The 14,633-nt window shown below is 40.6% G+C and overlaps 1 protein-coding gene across 1 annotated transcript in view; it reads left to right on the forward strand.

Moving 5' to 3' along the window:
• TGM6 (transglutaminase 6) overlaps window positions 1-14,274 on the forward strand; it is a 90,943-nt gene extending 76,669 nt beyond the window's left edge. The window contains exons 10-13 of the mRNA XM_049780009.1: window positions 5,298-5,639; window positions 11,584-11,738; window positions 12,468-12,601; window positions 14,121-14,274. Coding sequence (XP_049635966.1) covers window positions 5,298-5,639; window positions 11,584-11,738; window positions 12,468-12,601; window positions 14,121-14,274 — 785 coding nt within the window. The remainder of the gene's footprint in view (window positions 1-5,297; window positions 5,640-11,583; window positions 11,739-12,467; window positions 12,602-14,120) is intronic.
• The last annotated feature ends 359 nt before the right edge of the window (window positions 14,275-14,633 follow it).

Here is a 14,633-nt window from a genome sequence, read left to right on the forward strand (position 1 = left end):
AAAAAATGAAATTGGAAAACAAATCGAAAAGAATAAATTACTTATTTTAAAAAGAATTGCTTGAATAGCAATGAGACAGTTCTATTTGGCCAGTATACTTAAACACTACGTGGGAGAATGTCTCACTCACCTAAAAGAAAGACTTGACTTGTTTGCTGAAAACTTTGCATAAAAAATGTAAACGAGAGAAACTAAAGGAGACCTAAGTAAATGTCAAGGCCTTCCATTTCATGAACAGAAAAACTTTATATTGTTAAGACAATCAAAAATTAAGCTACAGGCTGTGCAAAATTCCTAACAAAATTTCAGCTGAGGGGCCAGAGAGATAGCATAGAGGTAAGGCATTTGCCTTTCATACAGAAGGTCATTGGTTCGAATCCCGGCGTCCCATATGGTCCTCCAAGCCTGCCAGGAGCGATTTTTGAGTGTGGAGCCAGGAATAATCCCTGAGGACTGCTGGGTGTGACCCAAAAACAAAAACAAAAAAATTTTTCAGCTGAGCTTTTATGCCCGAAAACCAATAAGTGAAGCCTAAAATTCAACTGGAAGTTTGTCAAAAATAATCTAGAAAAAAAAACCCCACAAAATTGGGGAACTTATACTTCTCAATTTCAAAACTTACTGTAAATATACAATAAACTAACTCTCACAAGAATGAATATACATATAGGGCTGGCGTAATATCACAGTGAGTAGGGCATTTGCCTTCCACACAGCCAACCTGGGTTTGATCTCCAGTATCCCATATCATTCCCTGATCACCAACCCCTGAGCACCATCAGGTGTTGCCTAAAAACAAACAAAAACCAAAAAAAAAAAATATGAACATATATATAGAGAGAATAAAGTTGAGAAACTAGAAATAAGCCCTTAATTAATGAATCAATAAATTTTGGCAAGGATTCTATAGTAATTCTGTGGGGAAAGAACATAATGGTCTTTTTCACACATTATGCAGGCAACTCTGAATTATTCACATGTGAAAAAATAAAGTTGAAAACTGATAATGTAACCCAGTGGTGGAGGGCATACTTAGCATATATGAGGTCCCAAACTAAATCACCCTTGCACATATAATGAATGAAGTGAACCTCTTATAATCACACCATACTCAAAAATCTTTCTGTCAGCACTAAAGTGATAAATTTTCAGAAAAAAAATAGGAGTAGTCTTCATGATCTTGGGTTAAATGCAGCCTTTTAAATGTTGTTATCAAGAATAGAAGTGATATACTGGGGAGAGATACAAAGGGCTAGAGCACAAGCTTTGCATGCAATAAACCTGAGTTTCACCCTGGCACCTCGTGATTCCTGAGCAGATCAGGGTGTGCCCAACATCATAATTAAGTAAATAAAAGTGGCAAGGATGAAAAAGAGAGAGAAAGAGAGAGAGAGACAGACAGAGAGAGACAGACAGAGACAGAGACAGAGAGAGAGAGAGAGAGAGAGAGAGAGAGAGAGAGAGAGAGAGAGAGATTTACATGGTCTATATCCAGACTTTGTATGCAGAAAGCCCATCTTCAATGGTCTATATCCAGGCTTTGTATGCAGAAAGCCCATCTTCAATCCCCAGTACTGCATAGTTCCCCAAACACCACCAGGAATGATCTTGTGTGTGTAGTCAGGTGTAGGATCCAGGAGTTGAATCTCAAAACAAAATGAGAAACTGGAACAATAGTACAGCATGTAGGGTGTTTGCCTTGAATGCTGCTGGCCTGGGCTTGATCCCCAGTATCCCATTAGCACTCCTGAGCACTGATAGGAGTGATTCCTGAGTACTGCTAGGTGTGGTTCAAACTCCCTCAAGGAAAAAAAAAAAATGAAGCAAAAAAAAAAAAAATCAGATGTGACTTCTAAGTGCTACCAGTTACGAAACCCAAAATCATACACACAAAAAGTAACATACTGATCAAAGATGTGGCTTAAGTATAAAGTATAAGCCTTGCTTGCTTGAGACATGAGTTTGAGCCCCAGCACTGTAAAAACAAAAATAAATCCTGAGAGAGTGTTAGAGGCAAGGTGCTTGCCTTGTATGAAAACATCACAGTTTCGATCCCTGCACCATGTATGATAAACCAAGTCCTGACAGAGAGGATCCCTAAGTGCAGCTGGGTGTGACCCTTCTCCCTCCCAAAAAGGCAGTGAAGAAAAACAAAAAATAAAAAAATAAAGACAGTGAAAAAATCAGATTAACTCAATAATAAAAACATTCTAATTTTCTAAATAGACAATGGATTTTAAAAGACATTTCTCCAAGAATGATAAGCAAATGGCCAATAAACACATGAAAAGATGCACCATTAGTTTTTAAATAAATTCAGATCAAAACCACAAGGACACTTCACAGACATCAGAACTGTTAGAATTAAAAACATATACACTAAGTACTGGTAAGAAGAACTTGGAGGAACTAGAACACTCTTACATGATTGTCAGAAAGTACAATAGTGGGCCCACTTTGGAAAAATCTGACAGCTCTTCAGATCATTAAAAGCAAGTTTTCTACACACCACAAAAGATCTTCTAGGTGTAGACCCAAGAGAAATAGTAACATCTACACAAAAGTGTGTCTCTAAATGTTTACAGCAACTGTAATTAAGACCACTAAAAAGTGGAAACTTTGGGGGCCAGAGCAATAGTTCAGTGGGTAGAGTGCTTGTTTTACATGTGGCCAACCCGGGTTTAATTCCTGGCACCACATGGGGTCCCCCAAACTCCACCAAGAATAATCTTGATCTCAGAATCAGAGCCAAGAGCACCACTTGAGCACCACAAGTGTGCCAAAAAAAGAAATGGGAACACACCTCTTTTCTATCAATGACTAAATAAAAAGTGACAAATCCACATCAGGGACTTTATTCAACAATAAAAATAAAAACCAAATTCCAATACAACATAGATGAACTTAAAAGAATGAAGTTTTTAAAAATTCATAAAAGACCATGTAATATATGGTTTCCTTTTTATGAAATGTCCAAATTAAAAATTAGATGAATTAAAATTAAAAAAAGCAGTTGCCAGCAGCTGCATTTAGGAGAGAGGATTAGAAGCATTAGTGACTGTAGAGTTTCTCTTTGGAATGACAAAAGTGTTCTAAAATAAGATTGTGGTAATGGGTGTGCATGTCAGTAAACATACTAAGATGGAATTGTCATCTATAAGTGGTTGAATTGTGTATTATGGGATTATATCTAGATAAAACTGTCTAAAAACTTAGGTGTTCAGACACGGCCTTTTGAGAAAGTGCCACATTCACTGGCAGAAAAGTAGGGTATTTTTATAGTGAAAATAGAAGAAAAAGATAGCAAAATTCTTCCATACTTTTAATAATAAAACATGAGATATAAAAGAACATTTTGGTTTAAATATAGAGATTACACAGATTTAAACCCTTGGAGATAAGTTTGGGGAAGAAGTTGTCAGTGGTTGAGACAGCACACTCCCAGGTTCCTAGCAGGGAAATCAGACTGTCAGAGCTAGGTTTAAAATGATCAGGATGAAAAAGAGCTTTCAGACAGGAATAGAATATTCTGGAACATTCTGCTCCATGATATGCCTGTGGATTTCTTGTAGTCTCTTTACTGATAGAAAGGTTGAGATTCAGAGGGCTAAGTAATGAGATTGTTATCACAGTTGACCATCATCTACTAGCAACCTGGCTTACTAGTGAGTCAATTCCTATGAAGGTCTGATAGGGGAAAAAAAGATAGGATGTAATGTTTTGCAGGACCTGGTGATGTTGAAGATGTAGAAGATGCTGAGGGGGTGGGATTGAATTAAGGATCCTTCTCATTCCTGACTTGGGTATTGGGTATTCGGGTGTCCTGGTTGAGTACAGAAGATGCTGAGTAAAAGACAATGTGTTTGGTTGAATTTAAGACTCTTTGTGTATGTCCTGAAGGCAGGAAGCTATCTAATTGCATGTCTTGGTTTGAATGCCAAGAAAATTCTGGGCCAGCATAGTGGGCAATCAGGGGTCCAAACTTTCCATATCTGCAGAAACCCCAGGGTTTTAAAGTGGAGACCCTAAAAACCCAGAGACACTCCCATTGCTCAGTTCTACACCATTTCTGCCACATTTCTGCAAGAAGGGAGATTTAAGAATTGGACATTGTGGGCCAGAATGAAAGCATGAAGGTAGGGCATTTGCCTTGCATGCAGAAGGACGGTGGTTTGAATCCTGGCATCCCATATGATCCCCCAAGCCTGCCAGGGGCGATTTCTGAGCGCAGAGTCAGGAGTAGCCCCCGAGTGCTGTTGGGTGTGACCCCCCTCCAAAAAAAAAGAAGTGAACATTGGAATCAGACTGCCTGGGTTCAAGTCTCAATTGCCAAGGTTCAAGTAATTTCACTATTTTTTAAACTTGATTGATTGGTTTTGGGGCCACACCCAGTGGTGTTCAGGGGTTACTCCTGGCTCTGCACTCAGAAATCGCCCCTGGCTGGTTGGGGGACCATATGGAAAGCTGGGAATCAAACTGGGTCCCTCCAGGTTGGCCGCATGCAAGGCAAATGCCCTACCACTATGCTATCTCTCCAGCCCCTCAAGTAACTTCACTTCTATCTGTAAACTGGAGAGAGAGAAAAGATACAGTACCTGAAATGGATGCCTGCCACTAAAAGTCTGGAAAATTATTTATCATCATTGTCATATGAAATACAACCTCTTGTTAGAGAAGCTACACATCCTTCCTATTAGATGTCATTCCCTCATATGAAGTTTTTCACAACCAATTAAAAATTAGCTAATTAGTTAATTAAAATTAACTAAGTAACTAATTATCCAGAGAGATAGTACAGAGGTTGAGGTATTTGTGTACAGTTGATCCTGATTGATCCTCAGCAGTGGATCAATGTCCCCCAGATTCACTATAACACTGGGAGTGATCCCTAGCAGAACTGGGAGTAGCTCCCAAGCCCTGTAGGTGTGACTCAGAAACCAAAATAATAAAAGCAATAACAACCATAATAATGATAATGACGTTAAGTAGTCCCAGAACCAAAATGCATATATCTGTGGTCCAACTCTGGTCCCCCATGATCTCCAACAATCCTGGTAAGTTTGTTTGAGGGACGGATAAGAGTTTGAAGCTTGTTGTTTGTTTGGGGATCCACACTCACCAGTAGTGTCCAGGTGTTTCTCTGGGCTCTGTTCTGGGGTGCCATGTGGAGCTGGAATAGAATCCAGGAGAAAAGTGATTTTTCTAGAGAACAGAAAGAACAAGCATAGACAGGAGCTGGAACAGGAGAAAGAGTAAAAGCATGTGTGGCTTACAAAGTGGGGTGTTCGTCTCTGCAGGGTCGAGGAAGGAGAGGCAGGTGTACAGCAAGGCAGTGAGAAAGCTGTTTGGTGTGGAAGCCTGGGGAAGACGAACACGGGTTCGCAGGGCTGGTGGCCGTGGCCTCTGGCGAGATGACCTTCTGGAGCCCACCACCAAGCCCAGCATCACTGGCAAGTTCAAGCTACTGGAACCTCCTGTGCTGGGCCATGACCTGAGTGTGGCCCTCTGCTTGAGCAACCTCACTGCCCGGGTCCAGCGGGTCCGGGTCAACCTGAGTGGTGCTACCATCCTCTACACCCGAAGACCAGTGGCAGAGATTCTGCACCAATCACATATGTTGAGGCTGGAGCCAGAGGAAGGTAAGATCATCAACCCAGGCTGGGGACACCTAGGTTTCCCAGCCCTTGCCTGAGAGAACTTCTCCAGGACATGCACACGTTCATGTTCCGAGAAAGACAGCTGAGCTTCTTCCTGAGCATCTGGCTCCTGCAGAACCTTGCTTTCCTCTTGTCCCCACTTGTTCCATTGAGAAAACTGAGGTTATGCCATGAGAATGGCCATAGAAGTTCATGGTCATGTCATGGCAAGTGGAACTAATGATGAGGTCATTCCACTGAGTCTGAATATTGACTCACAGATACCTGGGTTGGACCTCCCTCAAAATCTGGGTCCTGTTTGGCTCTAGCTGTGTTCTTGAGAGGAATAGGCATGAAAGAAGTGGCCAGGAAGTGGTTGCCTGTGCGAGAGGGTCTGAGAGTCCTGATGCAAAATTGAAATTCCCTGCAGCCATTCACCGACCCCCTTTCCAGGTCTTCTGGTCTTGGAGCCCATCTCTGGTCAGCAGAGCTTATGTTTTGACAAAGTGTGAGAACAAATGAAGGAGATGTCATGCATTTTTCACTTTTTTCGACATTTATTGCTCACAAGTCTAAATCACAAGGGGAAAAGAACTGCATAAGAAAATATGAATTAGCATGCACTTAATCCTGCCTTTGAGCAGTTTTTTAATATTAAAAGGAATACCTATTCATTAAAGATTTAGAAGTGCCAGAAAGATCACTGAGGATCCTGTCACCCATCTAGAGGTTGCTAATATTTTCCTTCCAAATTGTTAATGCCTGACACTTTTGAAAAACAGTTTTAATTACTTTACAAACATTCATTAGGACCCTTCTCTTTTCACATTACATTGTAATTTAAATATTTTTATAAGCTCTTCATTAACATTTTAATAGATGTGTAATCTTTAAATAAATATATGGTGATTTATTCTGTCTTTTGTCTTTTGGTTAGTGATTAGCTTGTTGCTGTTAAAATAAATCACCAGCGTAGATATCTTGATACTTTTAGAAATCCTCCTTTTCATCTGGATTTTAGACTCTTGCTAAAAATTGATTTATAAAAATGGGGAATGTTTTGTTTTGAGACTACAAATGGCAGAGCTCAGGGCTTACTCCTAGATCTGCACTCAGAGATCACTCCTGGTAGGACTCAGGCATCGTATGGGGTGCCAAGATCAAACCCAGGTCAGTTGCTTACAGAAAAAACACACTACCCACTGTACTATCTCTACCACCATAGATAGCATTTTAATAGTATTATTATTAAAATATATAATGTATTAACATTTGTCATTTTTTTGTTTTGTTTTGTTTTTGGGCCACACCTAGCAGTGCTCAGGAGTTACTCCTGGCTGTCTGTTCAGAAATAGCTCCTGGCAGGCACGGGGGACCATATGGGACACCGGGATTCGAACCAACCACCTTAGGTCCTGGATCGGCTGCTTGCAAGGCAAACACCGCTGTGCTATCTCTCCGGGCCCTTAACATTTGTAATTTTAAATTAAATGCTCTCCTTTTTTTAAACAGTTTTGGTTTAGGACCAACCTTATCAACTGTGCTATCCCTCTGATCCAACTGTGCTATCTCTCTGATCCTACATATAGTATATTAAACTGAAGACCATAGTTCACTTTAAGCTTCTTTCTGCTTACATTAGGTAGGTTTTCATGAATAGTAATGAATTGCATGGATTAGAGGATTATATAAAATTAACTGTCCTAAAATTCTTTTTCTCACCTGTTCATTCTCTCTTATCTTGAATCCCTGGCAATCACCCATCATTTTATTGACTCCATAGTTTTACTGTTCCTTTTTTTTTTTTGGTTTTGGTTTTGGGGCCACACCAGGTGATGCTCAGGGGATTCTCCTGGCTATACACTCAGAAATCGCTCCTGGCTCGGGGGACCATATGGGATGCTGGGGGATCAAACCATGATATCTGATCCATCCTAGGCTAGTGTGTGCAAGGCAGATAGATGACTTACTACTTGCGCCACTGCTCAGGCCCCAGTTTTACTGTTCCTTAATGTCACAGTGTTGGAATTCTACACTATATAGCCTTTTCTTTGCTATTTTTAAGGGGAGGGGACACCTCAGCCATGTTCGGGGATTACTTCTGGATCTACACTTCTGAAGGTGCTGTTCATTTTCTCACTGGTGTTGTTTAAGAGATCTTTGTGGAAGGGGGTTTCTGTTGGATTTTTGGGGGGTAACAAGACATAATAGCCTTTCTGATATGAGCCCTTCCTTGCTCATATTTTTTTCTAAAAGGTGATTTATTTGGTCATTTTCTTAACAATACCTTTGATAAAGCAGAAAACTTCAAATTGGAGGGTGTTGTTTTAGACAACACATAGAGATGCTCAGGGACCGGTCATACCTGGCTCTCTGTTCAGGAACTGATCCTAGTAGTGCTTGGGGGTCCATATTCTATTGCAAGTACAAAACCTCCTGCATGCAAAGCATAATATAGGGGAGCTATCTCTTTGGTTTAGTTTTTTTTTAACTTTTTATAAAATACAACATTTAAAAATATTTTCCTTTCATAGGTCATATCTATGGTATAGTTAAACAGTCAGCACAACCATGATACACACCTACTTTGTCTTAAAGGAGCTTTATAGTTTTGCATTTTACATTTTGACTGATAAAACATTTTGAGTCTATTTTGTCTGCCTGGATTAATTTGGGTGGTTCATGGTTATTAACATTTAAAAATATTTTCCTTTCATAGGTCATATCTATGGTATAGTTAAACAGTCAGCACAACCATGATACACACCTACTTTGTCTTAAAGGAGCTTTATAGTTTTGCATTTTACATTTTGACTGATAAAACATTTTGAGTCTATTTTGTCTGCCTGGATTAATTTGGGTAGTTCATGGTTATTAAATTAATTTGGGTGGTTCATGGTGGTTCATTGTTCTAGAACCATTCACTAAAATACTTTTTTGGGTTTGGGGGCCACATCTGGCAGTAATTAGAGGTTATTTCTGGATCAGCACTCAGAAATTGCTCCTGGCAGATTTGGGGGACCATATGGAATGCTGGGGATCAAACCCAGGCCTGTCCTGGGTCAGCCAAGTGCAAGGCAAAACACCCTATTGCTTTGCTATCACTCCGGCCCTAAATAGAATCACCATGAGATAGAGTTAAAAACTAATTGATGGTTGAGTTTTAATCATACAATGTTCCAACACCCATCCCTTCACCAATGTACATGTTCTGCCATCAATGTCCCCAGTTTTCCATTGCCCTGCTCCCAAGCCTGCCTCTATAGCAGCTATTCCCTGCCCCCCCACCATGCCCCCCCTCTCTCTTTCTCTTTCTCTCTCTCTCTGACTCTCATTTCTCTTCTTTTTATTCTGTTGTTTGCAATTACTGAGAAAGTATCATGAGCACCAGTTGTGAAATAAAAAAATCACAGGTTGTGAGATCACCCCAGGCACTATTTTTAAACCCCCACATAAATGGTTCTGAAGAAGCAGGGTTGTGACAAAGAAATAATAAACCAAGCTAGTCAGGAAAGGATGATCATGGCATTGTGGCCTTTTGCCTCATGTTCTCTGCCTGAGCCCCGAAGTCAGAACTTCTTCTTTATTAAAGCCAATTCCCAATATCAGAAGAGGGAAGGTTGAGTAATCTAGGTAGGTTCTTATATACCAAAAGAGAGATTTACAGAAAAGAGGAAGATCGGGAACACCTTTGTTTGGGGTTGATAGTTGGATATCATCTTACAATGCATATCACTTTACTTCCTTTCAGCGTCCAGTTTTTGTCCTGAATGACATTTCTAGCTATCATTGTCATTTCTTTTCTATGACCCCTTTTCTGTCCTAACTGCACTCCCCACCCCTCTTTGTGGCAAATTTCCTACTCTATGGACAAATCCTCCTGGCCCTTATTTCTATTATCTTTGGGTATTATTCCCATACTATAGTGTTGGATAGCTTTTTTTTAAACATCCCACAAATGAGTGCAATCATTATATGTCTGTCCCTCTCCCTCTGACTCATTTCACTCAGCTTAACAAATGAAAAGACTTCCTTTCCTTTGTTTTACTTCCTTTGCTCTTTTGTCAAAATTAAATTGACTGTATTATGTGAATCTATTTTGGGGATCTGTCTTGTTCTATTGATATATCTGATGATTCACTCATCAATACCATGTTGTCTTAATAACTGGCATTTTATTTTGAATTTCAGAGTTGAGCAGTGTTAATCCCTTCCCCTTCTTTTGTTTGGAGTGGAGGTTTGGGTGGGGTTTTTTTCTTTGATTTTGGGCCACAACAGCTGTACTCGGGGTTCACTACTGGCTCTGCACAAAGGGTTCACTCCTGACGGGGCTCAGGATGCTGGGAATCAAACCTTAGTCAGCTGCATGGAAGTCGAGACCCTGCCTGCTATATTATCATTTTGGCCCTCAATCCTCTCATGTTAATCTTCTCTTTCTGTGCTGTATTGGCTCCTATGGAGTCCTTTATCTCTTCATAAAATTTTTAATCAGGACTAGATAGTACAGTGGATACGTTACTTGACTTTTTCACAGTGAGCCTGGTTCAATCTGTGGCACCCCATATAGTCCTTTTATTCCGCAGGAGTGATCTCTGAGCACAGAGCCATGAGATAATCTTGAGAATCACCAACTGTGTTCCAAAAACTAAACAAAACAAAATTTAAAATCAGTGCATTGATATTCATCAAATAATTTGTTGCCAAGATATTTGTGGGCTATCCAAGATCATGCACAGCATTTTGAGAAGGAGCGATATACTGATAATATTATGTCTATCATGAATATGAACCATACCTTCATTTATTAGCTCTACTCATTTATTTCTTCAGCATTTTATAGCTTCCTCATAGACATCATATATATACACATATTATTATATACAATCCTATACCAGTTCTAAGTGTTTTTGTTGTAGTTTCTTTTGCATTTTCTAACATAGATCAACTTGTCATCTATGTACAAAGGTAGTTTTCATCCTTTTGAGTTATATACCTTTTATTTCCTTTTTTGTCTTACTGCGTTAGCTGAGACTTCCAGAACAATGTTGAAAAGGAGTAGTAAGAGAACTTTGTTCTTTATCTTAGGAGGGACTTTTTTTATTATTTCACTATTGTGTTGGGCTTTGGGGTGGGGGCAACATACCCAGAAGTGTTCAGAGGTTACTCCTGGCTCTGTGCTCAGGAATCACCTCTCACATAACTCACGGTGTACTGGGCATTGAACCCAAGTCAGCTCTGCATACAGGACAAAACCATTATCCACTATACTATCTCTCCAGTCCCTGAGTTTCTCACTATAAAGTATGTTGTTAGATACAGGATATTTTGTATGGATATTTTTTCCTTGATTTTTGGACTACCTGACAGTGCTTAGGGGATCACTCCTGGAAGAACACAGGGACCATGCAATGCAAGAGACCTCCTGCATGTAAAGCATGCACTCAGCCCTTTGAACTCTCTCTAACCCTGTGGATACTACTTAGCCAGCTAATTAAGTCCCCTCTTTTCCTAGTTTTCTGAGACAGCTTATAATTAACAGAATCCAGTGGGCATGCAAAAAGCAGTAAGTGAATTTCTGAAGGATGAAAACTGATAGACTGAGAGATTTTCATGCTGAATTACTCAGGAATATTTAAACACATCTCTGAGAGATCTAGGAGAGACAGTCCAGTGGCAAGTTAGTTAAGTGGCCCAACTTTGAATTCCATCACTTCATGGCCCTTTGGTTAACTTACTTTGTGACACTGAACAAGAAATTGACTTCTCTGGACCTCAGGCTTCTTATCTGTGAAATGATTATAGCAATGTCCACCTTACAAGGTGGGTTGAAAAGTTTCTTTAGGAAAAAACTAAGAATGAAGTCTTCCTTGCCTTGTTCTGGGTACTACTAGTGAAAAAGAGCAACAGATGCCTCATCTCCAATACCCACCTCTGTTTTTCCTTCCAGAGAAAAAGATTCCAATTACCATAACATATTCTCAATATAAGGAAGATCTGACAGAGGACAAAAAGATCCTGTTGGCTGCCATGTGCCTTGTCATCAAAGGGGAGAAACTTCTGGTGGAGAAGGACATTACCCTGGAGGACTTCATCACCATCAAGGTAAGTCTATCTACAGGAATAAGCCTGTCCCTCATTGACTCCTTCCAAAGCTGGGTGAGGGTATAAAAGTAAAAGGGTGTGGAGATTGGGCTTTTATCTTTACCTCCAGTACTCTTTCCCTCCCTCTCCCCAAGACACCACCATCACCACTACCAAAAGCTCTTTTGGCTAAAGAGATTTCTACATAATTCCAGGCATTTGGGTATATAAAATGGGTATTCAACTCAAACATTTACTGAGAATAAGTCTTAAAGAAATATGTTTTATAAACAAACCTCAAACATTCAGTTATATTGCCCCATGGAGAGTGACAGCCCACAGTGTTAGAAGCTAGAATGGTGGGCCCGGAGAGATAGCACAGCAGTGTTTACCTTACAAGCAGCTGATCCAGGACCAAAGATGGTTGGTTCGAATCCCGGTGTCCCATATGGTTTCCTGTGCCTGCCAGGAGCTATTTCTGAGCAGACAGCCAGGAGTAGCCCCTGAGCACTGCTGGATGTGGCCCAAAAACCAAAAAAGAAAAAAGAAAAAGAAGAAGCTAGAATGGTGGGTAAGAGTAGGTAAGAGTGGTATGGATGCCAGGGAATGAGATGAGAATAGAACTTGTAATGGGGTTTGTAGAAATAAGGTGCAGACAGAGTTAATTATTTTCCCTCTAACCCCACCAGAAACATTTAATTAATTCATGAAATGAGGATGAATGATAGCTTATGAGTGTTGCTTCTCTAGGTCCTGGGCCCAGCTACAGTCGGAGTGGCTGTTTTGGTGCAGGTAATAGTGGTCAACCCCCTCTTTGAGCAAGTGAAGGACTGTATGCTGATGGTGGAAGGCAGTGGCCTTCTCCAGGGACAGCTCAGCATCAAGTGAGTGCCAATCTGGATGTAGCCAGAAGTTACTTTCTTTATGGGTCATAGGGAAGGAGTGGGGAGATATTCTGGACCCCCAGTAACAAGCCCACTGTCTGATACAACAGCTTTCATTCATTTCTTAATCTCTTTTTCACTAACATAGTCAATTATGTAAGACATCCATTTATGCATTCACATTTCATTCATATCTATTCATTCACTCTTGTTCATTTCCTCTTTTTTATTCATTAAATTACTTTTAATTTATTTATTGTTCATCTTGGAGGCTCCTAGGATCAATATTAGGAACTCATACATGAAACAATGTGTTCTACCACTGAGCTGCATCCCCACCCATATTAATCTATTCATTCACATTTTCATTTTTATTCAATTATTCATTCATCTGATTGATTGACTGATTCATTGATTTATTCATCTGCTTTTTCTCACTCCTCATCCCTTCTTTTACTCATTGATTCATTTATGCATTTTATCACACACACATGCACACATATTCCACCAATCCAGGTCCTTACTCATTTGTCTAAATATTCTCAAGCATTCACTTAATATTCACATGGACCACAATCATAGTGAACTTTAATAAAAGGCACATGTCAAATTGTTAAGAACAAGATGAACAAAGATATGCCTAGAAAAGCCCTTCCAGAGACAGGTAACTCTTCAGAGAAGAATAGTGTTATTTGTTCAAAGAGAGAGATAAATTCTTAAGGTCTGGTTGGCCAGTCATCTCTGGAATGGAAGTGATTTGGCCCCAGTGAGAAACCCTAGTGTTGCTGATTTTTTAACTGGGCCTTACATAATGAATTGAGGAACTGTTCAACTATCCATAAGCATAGACAACTTCGGGGCCGGAGAGATAGCATGGAGGTAAAGTGTTTGCCTTGCATAGAAGGTCGGTGGTTTGAATCCCGGCATCCCATATGGTCCCCTGAGTCTGCCAGGAGCGACTTGTGAACATAGAGCCAGGAGTAATCCCTGAGCACGGCTGGGTATGACCCCCCCCCAAAAAAAAAAAGAATAGACAACTTCTCCATAACTGATATCATCAGGAAAGTTTTCTTAGTGAAAAAAAATTAAGTTGAGGAGCCAGAAAGATAGTACAGTGGGTAAGTGTTTGTTTTGCATGAGGTCAACTCAGGTGTGATCCCTGGCATTGTATACTGTCTCCCGAGCACTACCAGGAGTAACCCTGAGCATAGATCTAGGAGTAAGGCCTGAGCACCACCACCAAGGTCCAAAAACAAAAAGAAAGAAAGTTGATCTCAGCCTTGGGTATCGTTAGAATCAGAGAGGAATCTCTGGAGGTGGAATATACAGATTACAAGAAGGAACTAAACTGCTAGTCAGTGAGTGGAATATAGAAAACTAAGCTAGAAGAACTTGATGTCATAGGACTATCCACAAGTGTGAATTTGATCCTAAGGGCCCCAAAAGACATAGACCGGAAGATCATGCTCAGGAGGGAGTGAAACTGACTGTCCACATTTCTATCCTCCCTTCTTCCCAGAGTGCCCACCCTGGAGCCCCAGGAGAGAGCTTCTGTTCAGTTCAACATCATCCCTTCCAAGAGTGGCCCCAGGCAATTGCAGGTGGACCTCACCAGCCCCCACTTCCCAGACATCAAGGGCTTTGTGATTGTGCATGTGGCTGAAACCAAGTGATGGGCCATGAGGAAACAAGTGGAGGAACCAGGGCCTGCTCCCTTCCTGTCCATCTCCTCACCCTCCACTGATGAGGGTTAGGGGAGACAGAACTCTGATTTCACTTTCTTCCCCACCTGGTGAATTTCAGCAAATCTCAGTTTCTCCATCTATAAAAGATGGCGGACTCAGGAATCCCTTAAGTTCTCTGGCTACTGTGGATGAACTAAGGAGGCCCAACCACATTCTTTTGGTTCCCGCATTACAGGAATTCTGATGTACCTAAGCACTAAGGTATCACTAGTCCACTGGGCTCTACACCTCCTTCCAGATGCTCTGATTGATTCTTCTACTCTTCTTGGTTCTGTCTTAGCTCTGCA

The sequence above is a fragment of the Suncus etruscus genome, chromosome 9, assembly GCF_024139225.1.
Source record: "Suncus etruscus isolate mSunEtr1 chromosome 9, mSunEtr1.pri.cur, whole genome shotgun sequence".
NCBI lineage: Eukaryota > Metazoa > Chordata > Mammalia > Eulipotyphla > Soricidae > Suncus > Suncus etruscus.